At 43.1% G+C, this 24,128-nt stretch overlaps 1 protein-coding gene and 1 long non-coding RNA gene across 8 annotated transcripts in view; one reads left to right on the top strand and one right to left on the bottom strand.

Annotated features, from left to right (window-relative positions):
* LOC140588208 (uncharacterized) overlaps window positions 1–7,834 on the top strand; it is a 63,601-nt gene extending 55,767 nt beyond the window's left edge. Inside the window, exons 4-5 of the long non-coding RNA XR_011989534.1 lie at window positions 6,941–7,022; window positions 7,459–7,834. This is a non-coding gene — a long non-coding RNA (uncharacterized lncRNA). The remainder of the gene's footprint in view (window positions 1–6,940; window positions 7,023–7,458) is intronic.
* The window catches only part of mgmt (O-6-methylguanine-DNA methyltransferase), a 30,863-nt gene continuing 13,396 nt past the window's right edge, over window positions 6,662–24,128 (bottom strand). For 3 of the 7 annotated variants that reach the window (XM_072709849.1, XM_072709855.1, XM_072709850.1), the window contains 4 exons: window positions 21,039–21,187; window positions 16,854–16,993; window positions 12,085–12,150; window positions 11,166–11,829 (listed from right to left, as the gene is read on the bottom strand). In XM_072709849.1, coding sequence (XP_072565950.1) covers window positions 11,572–11,829; window positions 12,085–12,150; window positions 16,854–16,993; window positions 21,039–21,187 — 613 coding nt within the window. In that variant the 3' untranslated portion in view covers window positions 11,166–11,571. Of the gene's footprint in view, window positions 7,009–11,165; window positions 11,830–12,084; window positions 12,151–16,840; window positions 16,994–21,038; window positions 21,188–24,128 lie in introns of those variants that run through there. The other 4 variants (XM_023843488.2, XM_072709854.1, XM_072709852.1 and 1 more) reach the window with 4 other exon arrangements.

Genomic DNA, 24,128 nt, shown 5'->3' with positions numbered 1-24,128 from the left:
GCAAGAACCCTGGAACATGTTACATTGAAAAGGCTGTTTTAAAAGAGTTTTTTTATTCATCACATAAAACAAACTATATACAAGGAGTGGTTATTTTAATCTCTAGCAAGGTAAACTATGAACATTTGCCAGATATTAAAGATAAAGGGGTAAAATGGAGGGGACTGAAGTGTCCTTTTTAAATGCACACAATATTGTCAAAAGTACTGGGACACCCCTCCAAATCGTTGAATTCAGGTGTTCCAATCACTTCCATAGCCACAGGTATATAAAATCAAGCACCTAGACACGCAGACTGCTTCTACAAACATTTGCAAAATAATGGGTCACTCTCAGGAGCTCAGTGAATTCAAGTGTGGTTCTGTGATAGGATACCACCTGTGCAATAATTCTTTTAGTGTATAATACCACAACTATTAGTGGTATTATAACGAAGTGGAAGCAATTGGGAACAACAGCAACTCAGCCACAAAGTCGTAGGCCATGTCAAATCACAGACCACAGACAAATGCATGCTGAGGTGCACAATGTGCAGAAGTCTCCAACTGTCTGCAGAGTCAATAGCTACAGACCTCCAAAATTTGTGTGGCCCTCAGATTAGCTTAAGAACAGTGTGTAGAGAACTTCATGGAATGGGTTTCCATGACCGAGTAGCTGCAGCCAAGCCTTATATCCCCAAGTGCAAAGCAAAGCAGTGGTGTTAAGAACACCACCACTGGACTCTAGAGCAGTGGAGATGAGTTCACTGGAGTGACTAATCACGCTTCTCTGTCTGGCAATGGGGTTGAGTTGCTGCCTCAAGCGGAGGAGTTTAAGTATCTCGGGGTCTTGTTCACGAGTGAGAGAAAAGTGGAGCAGGAAATCAACAGACGGATCAGTGCAGCATTGGCAGTAATGTGGACACATGATCAGAGAGATGGTGAAATTGATTATTTTTTATAATGTATTAAACTGCCCTCAGTCACTTGGACACAAAATTATGTTCTTAAGTCAGTGATAACAGACTCTGTTTTGGTGAAGAGGGAGCTGAGCCAGAAGGCAATGCTCTCAATTTAACAGTCGCATTTAACAGATACTTAATGGCAAATATCTCAAAAACTAAAAGAATGGTGATTTCTGCAACATTAACACAGCACTAAAGTACCATACAGGTTTTGCGTCCATGTGCTGTTGGGGGGCTGCCTTATGTCATTATCTGCAAAATACCACAAATAGATAGTAAGTGATCCACAAATGTGCAAAGTGAAAGCAGGCTCTGGAGGTGCTGCAGAGGTGGGGATGGGATCAATGGGACCCTGTGGGCCAGACAATGGAAACTAGGGATGGGCGACGGCCCCTTCTGGGCCAGACACTGCAGGCTCGGGATGAGCGGCGACCTCCCCTGGGCAGGGATCTGGAGGCTCAGAATGGGCCGCAACCTCCCGTGGACAGGGATCTGGAGGCTTGGACAGTGTGCTCCCTTCTGGGCCAGGCTCAGAAGACTCAATGAAATTGGTCAGGGCCATGTTGGTATTAGCAGCAGACAGATGTTACTAGATGTGCTTGTATTAGTGTAGGACAGATGTTATCAAACGTGTTGGTATTAGTGGCAGACCGATATTATGAGATGTATTGGTATTAAAGGCAGATAAATGTTATCAGATATGTTGTATTACAGGTAGACAGATATTATCAGACGTGTTGGCATTAGTGTCATATGGATGTTATTAGTTGTGTTGGTATTAATAATAATAATAATAATAATAGATTTAATTTATAACGCACTTTACATTTAAAATAAATCTCAAAATGCCACAAAATGAGTCTTCCTAAAAAAGTGAAAAGAAAAAAAAAAAAAACACACATATTAAAACAACAATTAAAACAAGCAAGTCAATCAATAATTAAGAAACCTACAAAATTAATTAAAATCCATAAGTTCTATTAAATAGAAATGTCTTAAGTCCTTTTTTAAAATTTTCAATAGTCTGTGGGGCCCTCAAATGGTCTGGGAGGGTGTTCCATAGACGCGGGGCGGCAGAACAGAAGGCCCGATCACCCATGGTGCTAAGTTTGGTCCTGGGAAGTAGGAGACGATTTGCATTTGTAGAGGTAGGCTGGAAGTGATCATGTGTTGGTATCAGTGCCAGACATAGAACATTCGTATGTACCATCACTAGGCTGATCCATCAGAACATGGCCCACATGCACACTTCACATGGACTTCCCAATCACAGTCCATGTCTCATGCATGCTGTCCTTTCATCATATAATCATAATATGTCTCACCAGCCAATCACTGCCTGTCTCACACACTACCTGACTCAAGTCTAATAACTTATTGCCACTTTTCTCTTTAATAATGGGGTAATTATGAGGTGAAGAGATATGAAGATAAATTGGTTGATTTTGGGTGAACGTAAGCTGCAATTCAAACATTAGGAACTTACTTTCACAGACATAATTTGTATTGATCTCCAAGCTCATCCTAATTTTAACTGTGGATTGACGTATGAGAAAGTGTATTTTCTGTTATGCTGTTTGTTCATAAAGTAACATTTGATATTTTGTAAATTTTCATATTTTGCTGTTATTTAATGTACAAGATGTGCAGATTCTGTGCTTTGAGCAAAGACACAGTCGCACTCATTTCACATGTCCCTTGTGCAAAGAAGTTACACAGATGGAAAATGGAAACCGCTGTTGCCCACTACCCACCTCTAGTTGATAAGCAGGGCAGCAGAAGTGAGCGATATTTTGGTTTTAAACCGACCAATAAGGGTGACCTGACAGCTCCAGTATGCAAATGTTGTTACAAGGTGCCAATATGTCTAACCCGGCGAAGCATCTGCCACACTCTAAACAAGGGTGCTTTCTGGTGAAAACTGGTCAACTTCATGGTCTTCACTTTTCAAACCTTTCTAAATCAAACACTATTATTGATGGCTATTATTTAGAATTAAGTGATCAGTGGTCATTGTCAACACACCACAGCACACAGTGCGCAACAACGAAATGTGACCTCTGCATTTGACCCATATGTGACTTTCGTGACATAGCAGGGGGCAGCTAATTCAGCACCCGGGGAGCAGTGCTTGGGGACGGTACTTTGTTCAGGGTACCTCAGTGGTGACTTGCTGGTGGGGGATTTGAACCTGCAATCTTTCAATTACAAGTGCGCTACCCTAACCATCAAGCCACCACTTATCATAGACATTTGAGTGCCGCAGCCACAGCCGGTGTGTCCTGGGCCTTAGCATGTGGTGGTATGTAAACAGCAGTGATTATGACAGCAATAAACTCCCATGGTGAAGTGAAATGATGATCTGAGATCCTTCATAATAAATGCAATCCTAACTGGCACTTAGGGAAAGCATCTAGAATCTGATGTAGAGTGGCAAATGGTTTTATAGAAAACATTGTCTTTCAACTTAATGTGAAGGCCATTTCAAGGTCTCAAGAGGTGTGTGGTGTATGTGGTATGTATGTGGTGGTCCTTTTCTCTGCAATTTTTGTTTTTATAAATATGTTCATATGGAATTGTCTTTTGTATGACTAGTGTTTTGTGTGTAACCATATTTTCTTTCCTTCTGAAAGCTCTTACGTACTGCCCAGAAATATTTCACACCACGACAACTCCCAGCATTCTCACCAGCACAGTCCAGTTTGAGAATGGTTTGTGGAAACCACAGAGCAAAGGTAACCATTCCTAGAGCCTATGAGTTCCATCAGCAGGTTGTGCTATTAATTTATTTGTTGTGTCACATGAATTGCTATTTTCAAACATACTGTAAAGTCTGGAAACACTGTAGTGGGTGGTGCTGTAAAGGCAGGTTTTGAAAGATAATCAAGACCCACATGATCCACCATAAAACGGTTATTGGCATGTCGAAGGAGAGGTCTGACGTCAGGGTGCTTAAAGTCAGAACGACCAAAAGACTATACTGAAGTTCATTGGAATCATTGGTAGCTATCAACAATATTCTTTTTGGAGAAAGAATTGCTTCTAAGTCATTGTCACCAAGAGCCAGAGGGGGTGCCGAAGCACCCTCAACACTTCTACTTCCAGCACTATTGGCAGATGTAGTGATGTTTCACTGCAGGGTAGTGTCGTAGTCCTACCTTTACAAACATCTCTCTTGCACTCTTTCAGGCTCCAGTGCCACAGCTAAGTACACTATATGCACAAATGTATTCCGATACATTGATTTCAGGTGTTTCATTCAGACCTGTTTCCGCAGACATATAAAATCAAGCACCTAACCATGTTTACAAACATTTGTGAAATAATGGGTCATTTTGACGAACTCAGTAAATTCAATCGTGGTACTATCACATGATGTCACCTTTGCAAATAGGCAGTTCATGAAATTTCTTCTCTGCTAGATATTGCATGGTCAACTGTAAGTGGCATTATTGCAAAGTGTAAGCCATTAGGAACTCAGCCATAAAGTGGCAGACCACAAAAAGTAACAAAGCTGATTGTGAGCCAAGTCTTCATATCCAACATCAGTGTCTGACCTCATTAATGCTCTTCTGGAGGAATGAGCAAAAATTCTCACAGACATCTCCACAATCTTGTGGAGAGCCTTCCCAGAAGAGTGGCAGCTGTTATATGGATTTAGAATGGGATGTTAAAAAAAGAATGGGATGTCATCATAGTTCTTGTAGGTGTAATGGCCAGGTGTGCCAATACTTTTGTCCAAATAGTGTATATAATTCAGTAAGTATATCAGTAAAGGCTAATTCATACTTCACAAATCATACTTCTCCGTGAGCTTTCAACTGCTTAGTTGAAACAAAATTTTGGTATGGATTTGTACTTTCTGAATCTGAACTTTCTAGTAGTAGGTGCGAGTGTAGACAAGTTTTTTTAATGTCTAACAGAAACCATGTACGTCTGTGTGCATCGACGGTGCATGTGCAGGATAAATGATTCAGTACTTCCAGTAGGTGGCAGCGGCAACTTTCATAGATCAGTTGTCACAATGAAATAGTAGAGGAAAAATATCCGTTGTTGTTGTAGCAGCTGAGCAGTTGTATGAAGAGGGCCGAAGGCATCTAATTTTTCATATTGTCCAGACATTACATCAAGGTATATAGTATTTTAAAAAGCATCACTATTCAGGCATTTTGAAATATTGGTGATAAAAACCGCAGTAACACTACTTAAGACCAAGTGAGGTCCTGGCTAATTTTATTAATAAAAGTTTACCTGTTTGGCTTGAAGTGCATTAACATGCTTATACCACAATTACCATACATTTGGCATACACATTTGTACATAAAGACGCCATTTTCACATATACGAAATTAAACATATTTATTAAGTAAGTGAGAATTTTGACCGGATCGTCATTTTAATGCATATATTCCAAATCCAAGCTGTATAACCTTGAATGCTTATTGGAGGTAAACATATCAGGTAATGTGTATTTGGGTAATGAGGGAGGGTGTGGCCTTATGGAGATCAACACCCAATATCAAGGTGTGCATAATTATTAGGCAGCTTGTTTTCCTCAGGCAAAATGGGCCAAAAAAAAGCTTTTTCTGTAATACCTTCCAAATAATCTGTTAGCATGAAGGGGACGTCGGATAGTTTTTTCAGAGACGTGGTAACCCCAAGATTTTACTTGGTCTTCTAATTCACCAACAGTCATCCTTGGGGATTTGTTTTGCCTCTCTTATGATCCTCCTCACTGTACATGGGGGGAAAATAAACTTGGGTCCTCTTCCAGGCAGGTTTGTAACAGTTCCAGTTGTTGTCCACTTTTTATTAATATGTTCTCTTATCTTTCCCATGTTGATGGATGAGTAAGGGAATTTGGGCTCTGTGTCAGCTCATGTTCGTATCCTTGTTAACCAGGAAGTCATAGATTACAGCTTGAAGGTTCCTATTCCCTCCACTCAACTCAAAGATGTACAATTTACAGGGGAAACATACTTCAGTTACATTGTGTTCAATATCATTTCCAGGGATGCCAGTAATCATGGCACATGTGCTTTTGTTAAAGATAATTATCTCTTGATTTTTTTTCTTGGAATAAATTTATGTTAATGAAAGGTTGGATTTTTCTCAATTTTTCAGTGTGACATGAAGCTGCTTCTCCAAAAGGTGGATTTTTTCTAACATTTTTTACAAATCTTTACAAAGGGTGCCAATAATTGTGGAGAGACTACTACTATTAAACATTTTAGTTATATGACCCAAGCCCTTGTCTTTAAAAAATAGTCCATTGCTAAGACCATTAGCCAGCCATTAGCATGAAATATGCTGCTAAGGGCAAAGATCAGTCTTTATGCATAAACATATAAGCTATACGTGTTGTAGGCCTGGCCATGGTATAAGCAGGTAAATGTACTGCAAGTCATCTACTATACGTTTTTAAATGTATGATTGCATTTAATTATATATATATATATATATATATATATATATATATATATATATATATATATATATATATATATGTGTGTGTATGTGTGTGTGTGTGTGTGTATGTGTATATATACATACTTTTTTTTAATGTAACTTTTATGTACCTCTTGGTAATCAGCTGTGTCATAGATAAAACTCGACTTATTCAAAATCCCGATTATTAAAACCAGACTTGCGTATCATCGTGTTTAGGCAGTTAAAATGGAACTGTAAAGTATGACTGGACTACAAATGCATTACATCAGTAAATTATTTTGGTATTTAATCGCTAACAACAGGTCCTGGTCCTCAGCCTGAAGCACTATTGTTGTCTAAGTGATTTGCAGCAAATTCTTTGCTTGTATAGTTTATGTTAATTAACGTTAAAAATAAAGTATAATCTCACATTGGTTTGTTATTGTGATTCGCCTGGCTGGCACTACATGTATGGTTATACAAAATGGATCAACACGAATCATATTGGACAATTTGACAGTGTCACTAATAAACAGAGTTGATTCTGTTCCCATGGATCCTCCTCAGGAATCAGCATTTTGATTGGTCTGGCTCTTCTTTCCTTGCTCGTGCTCACAGTTCTCATTGGAGTTGAACTGAAGAAACAAAGGTGAGAAATATGTTTGTTTTTATGCATATTTTAAATATCTCTCAACACTGAAGCTGCTTTTTTTAAGCAGCTTTTTATTTAAGCGGCTGCTTATTTTATCTAAAAAAAGAGATTGATAGTCTACTCTCAGCCACCTTTGATAGCCGCCTCTCCTAACACTTGATGGCTCAAGCCACCTATATCCTACACCTGGACATTTTCTCACTGCAGTAATTCAGGATATGAGTCAGGGCTCTCCAGATGCATTTTTCATTTCAGTACATTCTTCATTTAAAAGTACATTTAAGGACATTCTTTATGACTTTCATGATGTTGTGGCTGGGTCAGGATGTAAATGAACCAGGTCTACCTAGATAACTGCAAACAATCAAAATATCAGTACTGTTACATTTTGTTTGCCAACCGTCTCCCTGTCCTTCTCTTTATTGCTGAGCAGGAATATAAACACACCACAAAAAGAAGAGGAGCCAATGTCCTCGGTGGAAGCATGCTGACCACCCTACAGAGCTTTACCTAAAAACACAAATTGCAAAGCTAACACCTCTGAAGCACTCAATACCTTCCCCTCCAAAACATGTCTTATGTTATTCGTGTTTTATCCAAAGGAATTACAAACAAATTTCTTGCATCAATATTTTTATTTACGACAGTAAAAGTATATGTCACCATGTTCTTATCTGTCTTACTTTATTGTGTGTGCGCTTTGCATCTTTAATCTAAGATCCCAGCGGACTGCCAAGTGTTTCATATGAAATTGATGAGATTTTATTATTGCTGCCCTGGGATGTTCATAAAAGCAGTAATGGCGATAAGTGTCGGATTTGGCTCATTATTTGGAATAATATAAATTATGGTCCAGTGTCACAGTGGGTTGTATTGTTGCTCAAGTGGTTGGGGGTTTGAATACTATCCCCTGCTTTCTGTGTGTGGGCTTCCTCCTGATATTCTGATGTCTCCCTGCAACCCAAAACATTTGCATAGGTGAATCAGCATTTCTGATTTGCACATACACTCACCTAAAGGATTATTAGGAACACCTGTTCAATTTCTCATTAATGCGATTACCTAATCAACCAATCACATGGCAGTTGCTTCAATGCATTTAGGGGTGTGGTCCTGGTCAAGACAATCTCCTGAACTCCAAACTGAATGTCAGAATGGGAATGAAAGGTGATTTGAGCAATTTTGAGCGTGGCATGGTTGTTGGTGCCAGACGGGCCGGTCTGAGTATTTCACAATCTGCTCAGTTACTGGGATTTTCACGCACAACCATTTCTAGGGTTTACAAAGAATGGTGTGCAAAGGGAAAAACATCCAGTATGCGGCAGTCCTGTGGGCGAAAATGCCTTGTTGATGCTAGAGGTCAGAGGAGAATGGGCCGACTGATTCAAGCTGATAGAAGAGCAACTTTGACTGAAATAACCACTCGTTACAACCGAAGTATGCAGCAAAGCATTTGTGAAGCCACAACACGCACAACCTTGAGGCGGATGGGCTACAACAGCAGAAGACCCCACCGGGTACTACTCATCTCCACTACAAATAGGAAAAAGAGGCTACAATTTGCACGAGCTCACCAAAATTGGACAGTTGAAGACTGGAAAAATGTTGCCTGATCTGGTGAGTCTAAATTTCGCGTAAACAGAATGAGAACATGGATCCATCATGCCTTGTTACCACTGTGCAGGCTGGTGGTGGTGGTGTAATGGTGTGGGGGATGTTTTCTTGGCACACTTTAGGCCCCTTAGTGCCAATTGGGCATCGTTTAAATGCCACGGCCTACCTGAGCATTGTTTCTGATCATGTCCATCCCTTTATGACCACCATGTACCCATCCTCTGATGGCTACTTCCAGCAGGATAATGCACCATGTCACAAAGCTCGAATCATTTCAAATTGGTTTCTTGAACATGACAATGAGTTCACTGTACTAAAATGGCCCCCACAGTCACCAGATCTCAACCCAATAGAGCATCTTTGGGATGTGGTGGAACGAGGGCTTCGTGCCCTGGATGTGCATCCCACAAATCTCCATCAACTGCAAGATGCTATCCTATCAATATGGGCCAACATTTCTAAAGAATGCTTTCAGCACCTTGTTGAATCAATGCCACGTAGAATTAAGGCAGTTCTGAAGGTGAAAGGGGGTCAAACACCGTATTAGTATGGTGTTCCTAATAATCCTTTAGGTGAGTGTATATCGATTTATTTCAAGGAGGTTGCAACCTGACACTTTCCACCACAGAATTGAGGCATAATCACAGCCAGCAGCTGCACTGTAGGACTAACGATAGTCACACTACTGTACAGTACAGTAACAGCAATGGTGCACCTTAAACATACACTAAGCCAATAATGTGAGTGGTGGATAGACACGCGTACAGTACATGTTCTCTGTTACTTTGTGTCAAACATTAGTGCATTAGACACTTTGTCATTTCAGGAAAGCAGAAAACTTGTTGACACAGCAAAGGAAATGCAGAGGAGTGATGATGGGCACAGCCTGGTGAAGGCGGCCCTTGACGCTCCCTCAGCATTTATATCACATATCTGCACATGGGACATGCGTGTGTGAGGCCTCACACACATCTGGTATAATTACTGTGCTGGAGCATGTGCATGTACAGCCTGCCAGAGACTGCCATTTACAGAGGCCACTCTATTTGGCCAGGCCCCTATTGCTTCTGCTACATTACCACCTTGTGCTGTAATCTTTGTTTTACAGCTCTGCTGCTTGTATCCATAGCGGTGTCCATGCATGTTCAATAAGCTTCCCTCCCACTGGGCCAGAGGATGACCCAGCACCATGTCTTTCTGGGGACATCCTGGACACCAACGTGCCCACATTAATGTATTTGCTGCTATCTATGAACTGCATGAAAAAGACGATGAGTGCATCTGCTTTGGAGGGTGGAATCTGAGGTGCGGACCACCACACCTGAAAGGGAGCCTCTACATCATATAAAAGGCACTTGGGACAATGAGGAGGCTGCTGAAAAGCCCCCCCTGATAGTCACAATGAGTGTGCATTATGATAATTAGAAAAGGCAGCAAAGACAAACAGCAGCCTTATGCAGACCACCCAGCACATGGATAGGCCTCCTGAAACTCCAATGTGTCACATACCCATCATTGAAGGTGCTGACACACCCCAGAAACTCTTTCCGAAACACACTCATCCCCCCCCCCCCCCCCCAATTCCTGTGCTTGCTCAATCTATGGCAACTGCTGCCGTAACAGGCAGTTCACAATTAGAAATATATATTTCTCCTTGTTACATTCAGTAGTTATTTGGAAAGCTATTCACAGACAGTCACTCCTACACTATAGACGTATGACCCAAAGGGGCATCTTAAAGCATTAAGTTGTTGACCATTTTTTTTTTAATTATTATTGCCCTAACCGTAGAAATGGGCATTTTCAGGGGAGCAGCTATTTTTTTAAAACCCATTCCCTGACTTATGTATGCCAACACACTTCTCCCTCATTTGGTTTGTATGTTCTCTTATGTTTCCTATGTCGATGTGTGACTAAAGGAATTTGGGCTCTATGTCACCTCATAATTGTACCCCAGTTAATCACGAAGTCACGGATTACAGCTTCCTATTCACTCAACTCAACGATGTACAATTTACAGGGGAAACATGTTTCAGTTATATTGTGTTCACTACCATTTCCAGGGGTGCAATCATGGCAAATGTGTTTTTGTAAAAAAATAATTATTTCTTGATGGATTTTTTATTTTTTTTTATTTCAATGAAAGGTTGGATTTTTCTCACTTTTTCAGTGTGAGATGAAGCTTACTTCACTGAAAAGTAGATTTATTTCTAACCCTTTTATAAATCTTTACAAAGGGTGTCAAAAATTGTGGCGGTCACTTAACAGAACCGCAGAGTGATTCCTTTAAGTATAAAAATATGTTTCCATTTACACATTTTCGCTACATTAAATAGAAAATAAATGGAGACAAGAGAAGCAAATAACATGAGAAATGGGGGGAAAAAAGGTACATATGAGAATGAAGAGAATCAATCCACTGGTCTCCTGGATGTGGTCAGCAATCACAGGCACTCCGTCTCTCTGTATTCTGCACTAACATTCATTTTCATGTCTTTCTCAAGTCAAAGAAAATCTTCCAGAACATTCCAGTGGAGAAAATTTTATTTTCAAACAAATTTTGGCTCAATTGTGTTGGTTCCTTGTTTATCATAAGAAGAATTTGTTACTGCTTAGTAAAATATTACTTTTTAAAATACTGTCATACGATCTGCTGGTAAAGTAGGTGATCCTTTTGTCCCAAGCTGGTATTTTGTCAAAGTTCAGGAAATCCAGATTCTAATGCATTACAGATTTTGCAGAGGCAGCCCCATCCATTACTGCAGTTAACTCTCCACATTTTCAAACAGAACAACACCTGACTAAACTTAGGGATGGCCCATTGTGTGGGATTCATTCTCTCATAAAAGGCAAAGCGACAGAGTGCGCATCAGCCCCATCCCCCAGGACATAAACAGCTTCTTTAATATAGAGGCAGTGACATACTTCACTTCTAATTAATTTCCTCTGTGTTCACATCACTCCTACAACTGCCCCCCAGTGGCTCTGAGCAATCTTTCAGGCCTGGTCTATTAGCGATATCACAACTGCGCCTCACCCCCGTCCCACCCTGGGGAGGTGGACTTTCCCAGCCACCAGCTCTCTCGTGAGCCAGTAGCCAGCATTTCATGTGGTTGCCCTTTCCGCCCATGTAATTTCCCGGCTGCCCGGCACTGGAGATCACACGATGACATGGGATGAGCAGGGGAACCTGGAGTGGGAGACACATATGTTGGTGCTGGTTAGCCGAGGCACTTTGTACAAAAACGGGTGTGATTCTGGCAGCCCGTTATCACTGGTGAGTGTAAAACAGCGAACAGCAAGTAAAGGTAAAATACCAGACATTTCAAAATTATACAGACACAATCAGGTCTGCTGTATATATTTAATGTCTAGCATTGTATTGTTTCACCCATAGGCCACAGGCTGCAATGACATTCCAACATAAACCTAAATTTGAGCTTACCATGGGACCTAAGCACTTTGTGATAAATGGTGACGGGGCTGATAGATGCTGGCAGTACTCTGTACTCTGTGAAGAGGACCCTTATTAAGCAACAGGGCATGACAGTGTGCACATTCATTCTTCAATGTCTGTGGTGTTAAGCATCTAATTCAGCACATAGAATACATAGAGACATGGACAAATTTGTTGGTACCCTGCTACAAAAACACACAACCATCTCTGAAATAACTTGAAAAGTTAACAAAATAAATAAATAAAAAATAAAAGTTTAATGGCATCCCTTATTGTTTATTCCATATTTAACACAAATGAGCCTTGTTTTTGATTACCGATTCAGTTGAATATTTTATATAATTTAAACAATGAAAAAGGCATGGACAAAAAAGATGGTACCCTTAATTTAATATTTTGTGGCACCACCTTTTGCAGAAATCACTGCCAACAAGTGATTTCTGTATTTCACAATAAGATGTCTGCATTTGCCAACAGGTAGTTCGGCCCACTCTTCCTGAGCACACTGCTCAGGCTTGAAGGGTGGCTTCTCCACACTGAAATTTTCAGATCTTTCCAATAGATGTTCAATAGGATTAAGATCTGGGCTCATGGATGGCCAGTCATTCTTGAGTGCTTTTAGCTGTATGTTTTGGGTCATTATCCTGTTGGAGGACCCATGACCTGGACTGAGGCTGAGCTTTCTCACACTGAGCAGTATGTTTTCGCTCCAGGATGATTTGGTAGTCTTGAGGCTTCATTGTGCCCTGCACAGATTCAAGGTTCCCTGCGTCAGACACAGCAAAGCAGCCCCAAAACAAAACCGAGCCCCTCCAGTTTTCACAGTAGGCATGGTGTTCTTTTCTTTTAAAGGTTTATTTTTTCCTTCTGCAAACAGAGTTGATATGATTGGCCAAAAAAATCCAGTTTTGTCTAATCAGTCCAAAGGACATTCTCCAAGAATGTCAACATGCATTTTGCAGAATTCCACTCTGGCTTTTTTACGTTTTTCTATCAATAGTGGAGCCCTCCTGTGTCTTCTTCCATGGAGCCCATTATTGTTCAAAATGCGAGGGATACGGTGTGACCAGAAAGTGACGTACCTTGACCTTAGAGCTCAGCTTGAATGGTTTTGGATGGTTTCCTTGGCTCTTTTTCTACCATACACACTATCCTTCTGATCGACCTGGGGTTGCATTTCCTCTTGCTCCTACATCCTGGGAGGATGGCTACAGGCCCATGAACCGTATACTGTTTAATAATATTTGCAATTGTGGTCACAGGAACATGAAGCTGCTTGGAGATGGTCTTATAGCCTTTACCTTTAAAATGGTTAACTATAATCATATTTCTGTGATCCTCAGACAGCTCTATCCTTTGCTTTCTCTGGTCCATGTTCAGTGTGGTGCACACAATGATACCAAACAACACAGTAACATGTTATTTCCCTTTAAATAGGCAGACTGGCTGATGAAAAGCTTGAAGGCACCTGTGATGCTAATTAGGGTTTAACACTTAGTTTGAAACATGACTACAATGCAAGGATAATTAGTCTCTTTATGGCAGTATTTCCCAACCCAGTCCTCGGGGAACCCCGGACAGTCCATGTTTCTGCTTCCTCTCAGCTCCCAGCGCACCTATACCAGGTATTCGGTGTTCCTGATTGGCTAGGAGCTGGGAGGGAGCAAAAACGTGGACTGTCCGGGGTTCGCTGAGGATTGGGATGTTCGCATATCCTGTCCAGTTGTAAAACAGCACTGGTGCAAGGTCGATACAGGTTGTGCAATAACAGCGTCCTGAAGATGTTCGCAGAGATCCTGGAAAAACACAGGCTGGAAGCGGCCAGAGACCGCTCATTACGAACACCAAAATGGCTAATCCACTTTGTAAGAGGAGGAGGATCTCAGAATATCATTCAGCCAAAGAGATCAGCCCTGACCAGCAGTTATCAGTGGAACATGAGTGGACCTTGCCCGGAAGCTATGGAAGCTATGGCTAAAGATATGGCTGAGGAGGCAGAGCAGAGAATCTTTTGGCTTTGGCTATGAAGGATGGACCAGGTGTGGGGAAAACAAGGGTCCTGGGGTCAGCTGCAGGGGACGGCATGGCGATGTCTCTGCCATTGCTCCACCACCATAATATGTTCCGGGATTCAAGGAGAGAAACATCAATGAAGGGTGGCTCCCGGCTGATGACCCTGCAGCTACTCCTAATGGCACCGTCTGAGGTGCAAAAGGCAGCAATGTTTAGTAGGTAGCTATTTACCTGTGCATCTACCTTACTCTTTCACATACTAAAGGCATGCAGGTATACGGATTATTAGGAACACCTGTTCAATTTCTCATTAATGCAATTATCTAATCAACCAATCACATGGCAGTTGCTTCAATGCATTTAGGGGTGTGGCATGGTTGTTGGTGCCAGACGGGCCGGTCTGAGTATTTCACAATCTGGTCAGTTACTGGGATTTTCACACACAACCATTTCTAGAGTTTACAAAGAATGGTGTGCAAAGAGAAAAACATCCAGTATGCGGCAGTCCTGTGGGCGAAAATGCCTTGTTGATGCTAGAGGTCAGAGGAGAATGGGCCGACTGATTCAAGCTGATAGAAGAGCAACTTTGACTGAAATAACCACTCGTTACAACCGAGGTATGCAGCAAAGCATTTGTGAAGCCACAACACGCACAACCTTGAGGCGGATGGGCTACAACAGCAGAAGACCCCATCGGGTACCACTCATCTCCACTACAAATAGGAAAAAGAGGCTACAATTTGCACGAGCTCACCAAAATTGGACAGTTGAAGACTGGAAAAATGTTGCCTGGTCTGATGAGTCTCGATTACCATTTGAATGTCTCAACAGAAGAGTCAGAATTTGGCGTAAACAGAATGAGAACATGGATCCATCATGCCTTGTTACCACTGTGCAGGCTGGTGGTGGTGGTGTAATGGTGTGGGGGATGTTTTCTTGGCACACTTTAGGCCCCTTAGTGCCAATTGGGCATCGTTTAAATGCCACGGCCTTCCTGAGCATTGTTTCTGACCATGTCCATCCCTTTATGGTCATCATGTACCCATCTTCTGATGGCTACTTCCAGCAGGATAATGCACCATGTCACAAAGCTCGAATCATTTCAAATTGGTTTCTTGAACATGACAATGAGTTCACTGTACTAAAATGGCACCCACAGTCACCAGATCTCAACCCAATAGAGCATCTTTGGGATGTGGTGGAACGGGAGCTTCGTGCCCTGGATGTGCATCCCACAAATCTCCATCAACTGCAAGATGCTATCCTATCAATATGGGCCAACATTTCTAAAGAATGCTTTCAGCACCTTGTTGAATCAATGCCACGTAGAATTAAGGCAGTTCTGAAGGCGAAAGGGGGTCAAACACCTAATTAGTATGGTGTTCCTAATAATCCTTTAGGTGAGTGTATACAGTGGTACCTCAGAACTAGAACTTAATCCATTCAGAACTCCGGATCGAATCCTAAAAAGCTCGAGTTCTGATCGAATTTTCCCCATAAGAAATAATGGAAAACCAGTTTAATTGGTTTGCGCATCCAGTCAAAACAACAGCGGTGTCCACTCAATGCACTGCGCTCGCTGCGGGGCTTCAGTGGGAAAAGTGGGCGTGGTTTTCAAAACACTCTTCTGTCATGTTGCACCGGCGGTCAGTCATGCCGATGTATCTGTGCCCGGTTCGGTGCCTTGTTTCTATTGATCGCACAACAATGTGTCACAGCGCGCAGTGGTCAAAGTTCAACAAAATTCAACTTGCTCGTACAAGCTCCACAAGCGGTGCGCGGTACCGCTCTGGCGCTGCGCTTGGGCTTTGTTCGGCGCAGCAGAAACTGTACTTGCGGCGCGCAAGCCTTAGGAAATAATGGGTTTCAGAGCACAGTGCAGTGCGCGCTGCGTTTGGTCTGTGAAGCCCTTTACCCTTTGTTTCTGCTTAGAGCGCCGCGTGACTCATTTCCCCGCACATACAATTTCTCTTAGGTCGGTGTTCACCATTTGACTTCTGAGATTCAAATCGAGTTCTAGGTAATTATTATTTTTTTTTTAACTGGTTGGTTTGACTTTTAAGAAATTCGAGTTCTAGTGAGTTCGAGAACCAAGGTACCACTGTATTAGACAATTGCAAAATCACCTTTCAGGAGATTGTTTCAATGAGCTGTAAGAGTAACAACAAATAAAAAAGACTTTTGCAAGTAGAATACATCAGACATAATGGCAAACACGTATTGGACATATCAAACAAAATGTACAGGATACTCGCTGGCCAACAGTCAGTGTGTCGCATTTTACAGATTTTATAAAGACAGCATGCATTCCTTTACTTTGAATTGCAAACTTTCATAAAAAGAGGAGTGATACCTTGTTCCCCAAGATCAACACGAAGCATGAAATTATGCGCTGCAATTTAACAGAGGGACCCAGGAATCTGGTGTTCTGTGCAGAGGTAGTACATAGTAAAGAGGTTTTAGCATCTTTATCCTTGCCGTAGTCTGACTGCTAGAGTGGAATGTATCACAAAGGCTTGTAAATGTTATTGTTCATAATAATCTCATCAGCCTTTAATGCTGCTTCCACACCACTTGTAAAGCTTTATGAAAAATGCTTTCATTTTACCACAAGTTTTCCTTGTTCTCCTTTAAACTTTTTAAAAAGCCACTGCAGGTGTATGGAACCCATTTCCTTCAACCTCTATGGACTGTGAACTGGGATGGCCGTTCACTCATGCCACTTACTCACGTAGCTTACTCACTGGGTTGCGCCGCATGGCTCCGCCTACTGCCCTGGCCGCCCGGATGTTTCCAGCCATTTCTGCAAGACGCTTGTAAGAAATGGTCTCCCCAAACTTCACATATCTCAGAAGTGTGTGGAGCACTCGGCTGGTGAAGGTGTCTGAGGGCAGGGAGATCAACACGAAGCATGAAATTATGCGCTGCAATTTAACATATAACTGATGCATAATATCAGATGAGTGTGCTGATATTGGGGTTCATGAATAATCCACACATAGTAAAAATAAAATAAATTATGAAACAACATCTTCATGTTGCCACAGCAATCACTATACTGTTTAATGCCAAACAGGCCCCAAAGACCCCTAGGAGCTCAACTCAATCTAGGTTATACAAGAATACCATTATTATATAAAATAACTTTGTTCATTAATTTATATGGAGAGGCACAGCAATTTTTTTTTTTAAACAAAACTGTTGAAAAAATGGACATGGCCTGTGGTAACAGGTTGACTTTGGAGTTGATCACAAATTTACCATTTTTTGCTTTCTATTCAGAGTAAATTAATTTGGATTATATATGTGACTATATTGATGAAGGAAACGAAGTAAAGAACATCATCACAGCATCAATAGCTTTTTGGTTGATTAACTCTGAGGTATACAAGCATCTTGCTGCCAGGATGCTTGTTTCGGGCAAACACATTTACTGTTTACTATGATTACTTAGAAGAGGGATTACTTATATCATGTCTGTTTCTTCACCTTGTTAACATTTTGCACACCCTGAATTAAGGGAACTAAGAAGTGGGATTTGTGCTTCCACTTAATGACACCAACTCCCCCAAGAGGCACCTCCCTGGGGTCCCACTTTTGTTCTGTGTTCTTTTATAGCTTCCAGGACTAGATAATCATTACCCATAAAAAGCAGTACATTTTCTGAATGGTTATTACCAAACAAATTTTCTAATTTAATCTGGCATGACATAGGTAGCATACTTGAAGTACCACTTGAAGTTAGAACCACCTCCTCTCTATACACCCCCACAGAATGCCTCCTAGTGACTGAGGGCAAGCATCAGGCTCATTTCCGGTAACTTGGAAGTGACACAGAGTATAAAGAGACACACCTGATTAAATTCCCCAGAGTAACATTCTTCACCCAGAATCACCATCAAGGGTAAAAGACAACTGCATCAGCATTGACAGGGCTGTCAGAGATGCACATGAAGGAAGCCCTGACAAGCTTGCATTTATCTGCTCTGGAAAGTGGGCTTCTTTGGAGATTAATCTCCGTAACATCACTGGGCGCTTGACGTGGGGCAGTCAGTTTCTCAGTGGGGGGAGCGTAGCAGAAACACCTGATTTTGGTTCCTCACTTATTCATGAGGCAGTTGACAGAGGAGAAAATGACAACATTATGTCCTGGCCACCCACAGGATATTAATCACTGCTATAAATACTGGTGATCTGTTACCATTTAGTAAAACAAGGAGTTTGCAGGATGCAGTGTCACTGTCTCAGAATCTTAATAGCAATATTGTCATGATATACTGAATGAATGTGTTTAGTGTTTGTAATAAAAGTAAAATAACTGACCTTTTTACAAAGGCATATAGTACAACTGAATTGTAGTGTTGTGGCTTCAAATCCTTACCCAAGTTCAGGTTTCTATAGTATATAAATTGTAAGAGGCTTTTTCTTTTAGATTTGTCAGAAAATGAATGAGCAGATTCATATGTAGATAGAGCATCTTCAGTCCTGAGCCTCAGAGCTTCCAGTAGGCTTTCTGTCCTCAGAAGAAAGGCATGTTTCCAGCAAAGACCTTAGTGAGGCAGCTGTGATGTGGACTGCGGGTTTATGAAAAGATGAAGAGCCCATGATTGTAGGTGCTACAGCCAGTCACAGCCCCTTTACACTGAGCTTTACACTGCCGTCGGAAATCCCTCGAAAGGGACATTGGGTCATTAAACTGCATAAGGGAGCAAATTACATTGGCTTCCCAGGAGTTGACGGGCTGGGAGCTGATGTGTTCCTATCGATCAGCAGAACCCAATCACATGATTTTATGTTTAACGTGTTTATGGATAGGCCAGAATTATTGCCAATATAGCTGTAATACAACTTGTGAAGAATCCTACTTGGGGAGACAACAACAATCTAACGTGCAGTGCATGTGCGTGGCAGACTCTGAACCTAGTTATCTGGCTGAAACTGGAGGAAAGAAAACATAACAGCATATAAGATGACAATCTGCAAATCAATTAAAGGAAATGGAAGATCCAATTAAATCATGAATCACATTTTTATAACATTCACCCCACTATATGTGCAAGATCCACAGCTCAACGAGTATTTATAACTCCTGCCTGACGAAAGGGAGAATCCCATTTTGAGAAAGACCTAATGAAGAACTGAACATATTCTGACAACTTCATTAAAACCATAAAGATTTCAGTTGTAACCTACGGTGCTCGGGGCAGCCGTATCAGAGCGAGGGCTGCCATCCTAATTGCTGCTGATGTGTTTCTGCATAGCCGTGCTGTAGCAGAGCACCTTGTTCAGGTGGCTGTGCCCTCTTCTTTCATGCTCCAAAAGCAAAGGCACTGTACTCCTGGTTTTTGAGCAACCTTACTTCACTCGTCTCACATACATTACAGACAGCTTCTCCCATATCATTTTCCACTACGAAACCACTAACGATTTAATCACTACAGTTAAAACAGGTGAAACACTGCAGGAAACTTGCTCATGTTCTAGTCTGAATATACACTCACCTAAAGGATTATTAGGAACACCTGTTCAATTTCTCATTAGTGCAATTATCTAATCAACCAATCACATGGCAGTTGCTTCAATGCATTTACAGTAGGGGTGTGGTCCTGGTCAAGACAATCTCCTGAACTCCAAACTGAATGTCAGAATGGGAAAGAAAGGTGATTTAAGCAATTTTGAGCGTGGCATGGTTGTTGGTGCCAGACGGGCCGGTCTGAGCATTTCACAATCTGCTCAGTTACTGGGATTTTCACGCACAACCATTTCTAGGGTTTACAAAGAATGGTGTGCAAAGGGAAAAACATCCAGTATGCGGCAGTCCTGTGGGCGAAAATGCCTTGTTGATGCTAGAGGTCAGAGGAGAATGGGCCGACTGATTCAAGCTGATAGAAGAGCAACTTTGACTGAAATAACCACTCGTTACAACCGAGGTATGCAGCAAAGCATTTGTGAAGCCACAACACGCACAACCTTGAGGCGGATGGGCTACAACAGCAGAAGACCCCACCGGGTACCACTCATCTCCACTACAAATAGGAAAAAGAGGCTACAATTTGCACGAGCTCACCAAAATTGGACAGTTGAAGACTGGAAAAATGTTGCCTGGTCTGATGAGTCTCGATTTCTGTTGAGACATTCAAATGGTAGAGTCAGAATTTGGCGTAAACAGAATGAGAACATGGATCCATCATGCCTTGTTACCACTGTGCAGGCTGGTGGTGGTGGTGTAATGGTGTGGGGGATGTTTTCTTGGCACACTTTAGGCCCAATTGGGCATCGTTTAAATGCCACGGCCTACCTGAGCATTGTTTCTGACCATGTCCATCCCTTTATGACCACCATGTACCCATCCTCTGATGGCTACTTCCAGCAGGATAATGCACCATGTCACAAAGCTCGAATCATTTCAAATTGGTTTCTTGAACATGACAATGAGTTCACTGTACTAAAAAGGCCCCCACAGTCACCAGATCTCAACCCAATAGAGCATCTTTGGGATGTGGTGGAACGGGAGCTTCGTGCCCTGGATGTGCATCCCACAAATCTCCATCAACTGCAAGATGCTATCCTATCAATATGGGCCAACATTTCTAAAGAATGCTTTCAGCACCTTGTTGAATCAATGCCACGTAGAATTAAGGCAGTTCTGAAGGCGAAAGGGGGTCAAACACCATATTAGTATGGTGTTCCTAATAATCCTTTAGGTGAGTGTATTTTGCTAAACAATAAATATGAACTAACTATGCAGTAACTTTAAAAACAATAAAACAATGAAATGACATGAGGGCCCTAAACTGCCCCCCTTTGGTTCTCCCTGCCAGAATGCCCAGGGTAAGGCTCCAGGTGAAGCCTCACATCTCAATGCTGATAAGCAGCCTTCATGCGATACAAGGACATTGAGTGATCACCCTGAGCTGACTGTTACCTACCTTCCAGCAGGATGGCATGGTGAAGGGCTGGCATGTGCCCTTTTTGTAGAGACCGTGGATTCTGGAAGTAGGATAGCAGCCAGTCTGCGCAGATCTGCAGCTCTGAGGGCACATTCTCCAGGGTATCCACCAGCATGCAGCCAGAGGGCCTGAGGAAGCACACAGACAATAAAAACCTGTAGGTGTTTTGCACTCACAGGACCTCTGTGCTATTTTAGACACAATTTTAATCACTGGTAAAGATGTACCAAGTGTATTGGTTAAAAATGAGCTGATAGTTACCGCCGATAATTCCCTGGTGATCCATAATAACGGTGACCCATATTGTTTCACACACCCGCGTACTAAACATTAGAAAAATGTCTGCTGTGTGGCATTACTTTAATGTCATTAGAAACGCATCTTGCAAACATTGCTCTATTAAAATTTCATCAGATTCCTGCACATCAGCTTTAAGGAACGGCATTCACACACAACAGTGAGCAATGAACTTACTTTACGTTTAAATCAAATCTCTGTCTGCACTACTAGAAGTCAAGGAGCTGTACAAACACCCAGAACAGCACCTCTACCCCTCTCCAAACGGTCTGTATGCACAAACATGGCAATCTCACAATGCAAGAGCATCTTAAAGCATCCATACAATGACTGGTGTGACATGCAGGTTTGGACAGTTCTGATGCAAGACACAATTCATTTACATGCTAATGAAAAGGGACTTGATTCGAGAAAGAGAAAAAAAAAAGTCAAATAACCGTGCTTAACACCAATGAAGTACTGTATGCATGCTATTTCACAGTATTTTAAGAAGCAATTAAGACCATTTAATAAAAAACACAATTTCAAACTTTATTCTGACAGAGCACTGGAATCTCAATTTAGAGAGACACTGAGAGTGTCATCATCATCCCCCAAATCCCGGTTATGGTAGAGTTTTGGAGAATTCGGTTAGTTTAAGCCTGCAAGCCAGAGAATTGCTTTGATGTCAGCCTGATTTTACACACCGCCGAGACGTCACTGTAGAGTAACACATTTATTTTCCAACATGGTGCCAATATAGTGAACAACACGACGTAATCCAGGGTTGTATTACAAACAGCACCCAATACACGGCACTCAGCATGTCCTCCCAGTGTCCAACATCGGGTCCAACATAGTATCCAAAATGACATTAATATAAATACTGAAGCAAACTGAAACAGCAGTATTCTACACTGGGAGTGGTAAATACGTTATTACTAAATAGGACAGTTACTGATGGATTTGAAGGAACTTTTTATTTGATGTTCACAGTCATTCATGTTTATTCTTTTAAGTGCAGAGGATAAAAACACCTGGGGCTATATGAAAATCCAACTGATAATGGCTGTATTTAAAGCAGACTTACGGTTTGCATTACAATTAGAATAGCTGTCCATGCAGTGCAAAGGCTCGTGTCATTCATATTGACATACCATCAAATGCAGTCTCTTTGTCACAGTTCTATTTAAACTGTCACACTACCACACATGGCACACAATCATAAGACTGTATGCAACATACTACTCCCCTCACCACAATAAAAATCTCAATCATACTCTTGTCATTCAGTCGAGATGGATGAGATGAATGGACAATCACAGGAAAAGTCCAGCTCAACCCATGTTAGTTTTAGCAATTTTGGTCGAGGTACAAGTGGAAAAAAATTCAACAGATCCATTTGATGTCCAAGTTGGTCGAGTTAAAAGACGTTTAAGTTCCAAGGTTCTAATGTGCTTTAGTTACGAAGGGTTTCGGGAAATGCATGCAAATTAACGATTAGGGCTGGGATGATTATTCGACGTAATTGACAATGTCGATTATAAAAATGCGTCAACGTGGAATTTTAGTGTCGACGCATTGTTTAAAACTACGTAAATGTTTTGTGACTGCAATGCACTGTGATAAGCTAAACGTATTGTAAATACGTATCTGCGGCACTGCCAGAGGTGGCCGCGGATGCGCCCCCTGCTGGCCGCATGATGGCGGCACCCGCCGCGGCGCCCCCTGCTGGCCGCGTGAGGGCGGTGCCTGCCAAGGCGGCCCCTGCTGGTCGCACGCCAGAGGCACCCGCCGAGGCGCTCCCACCTGAACTGCCTGTCTCGCCTGTCCTGCCGGCACCTGAACAGCCCGTCTCTCCCGTCCTGCCCGCGGCCCTGTCTGAGGCCGTCTCTCCCGTCCTGCCCGCGGCCCTGTCTGAGGCCGTCTCTCCAGTCCAACCCGGCTCTCCCGTCCTGCCCGCGGCCCTGCGTGAGGCCGTCCCTCCCGTCACGCCCGCGGCTCTGGCTGCCCCGCCTGCGGCCACGCCCGCGGCTCTGGCTGCCCCGCCTGCGGCCACGCCCGCGGCTCTGTCTGCCCCGCCTGCGGCCACGCCCGCGGCTCTGGCTGCCCCGCCTGCTGCCACGCCTGATGCCTCTTTGGAGTCCCTGACTCCTGTCCGCCCAGACCTGACCTCCCTCACGCCTCCCTCGCCATTACCCCGGCAAGGCCGACACCCCCCAGGACCCCGCCTTTCAGTGTCCCGCAAGGGACGGGGACATAGGCATCGGGCCCTGGTCCCGCCCGCCCTGCCCCCTGGCTCGCCCGTTCGGCCCCTGGCTGGGGCTCGGTGGCTCTCCGGTCTCCGCCGGGTCCCCCCCTGGATCCTCGGTGCCGGTCCTCGGTCCCGCCTCCGGGTCCGTGTCGGCCGCCTCCGGGTCCCCCTGCTCTGGCTGAGCGTCGGACGGCGCCTTCGCCGGCTCCGGCTGCGCCTCCGCCTGCCACGGCTTCCCCCTCCTGCCTGCCTTCACTGGTGTTCCCTCCTGCTCCCTCCGTCACTCCCTCGTCCCGTTCCCTTGGCCCCTGGGTGGTCCCCTCCTGCTCCCTCCTCCCTCTCCCCTGCAGACCCTCCGGCCGCTGCCCGTCGCCCGCCTGGGCTCCCTCGGGCTCCCCTTTTTCCGCCTCCCTTTCCCTTTGTCCCGCCTGTCTCTGGTCCTCGTCCCTTTGTTCCTCCTCCGTTCACTCCTGGCCCTTTTGTTCCGCCTTTCTCCCCTTCTGTGTCTCCCTTCTTTGTCTGTCTGTCTGCAATCCCCG

Source organism: Paramormyrops kingsleyae, chromosome 3 (assembly GCF_048594095.1).
Source record: "Paramormyrops kingsleyae isolate MSU_618 chromosome 3, PKINGS_0.4, whole genome shotgun sequence".
NCBI classification, from domain to species: domain Eukaryota; kingdom Metazoa; phylum Chordata; class Actinopteri; order Osteoglossiformes; family Mormyridae; genus Paramormyrops; species Paramormyrops kingsleyae.
The sequence above is the reverse complement of the archived record's forward strand: the minus strand, read 5'-3'. Positions and strand labels throughout refer to the sequence as shown.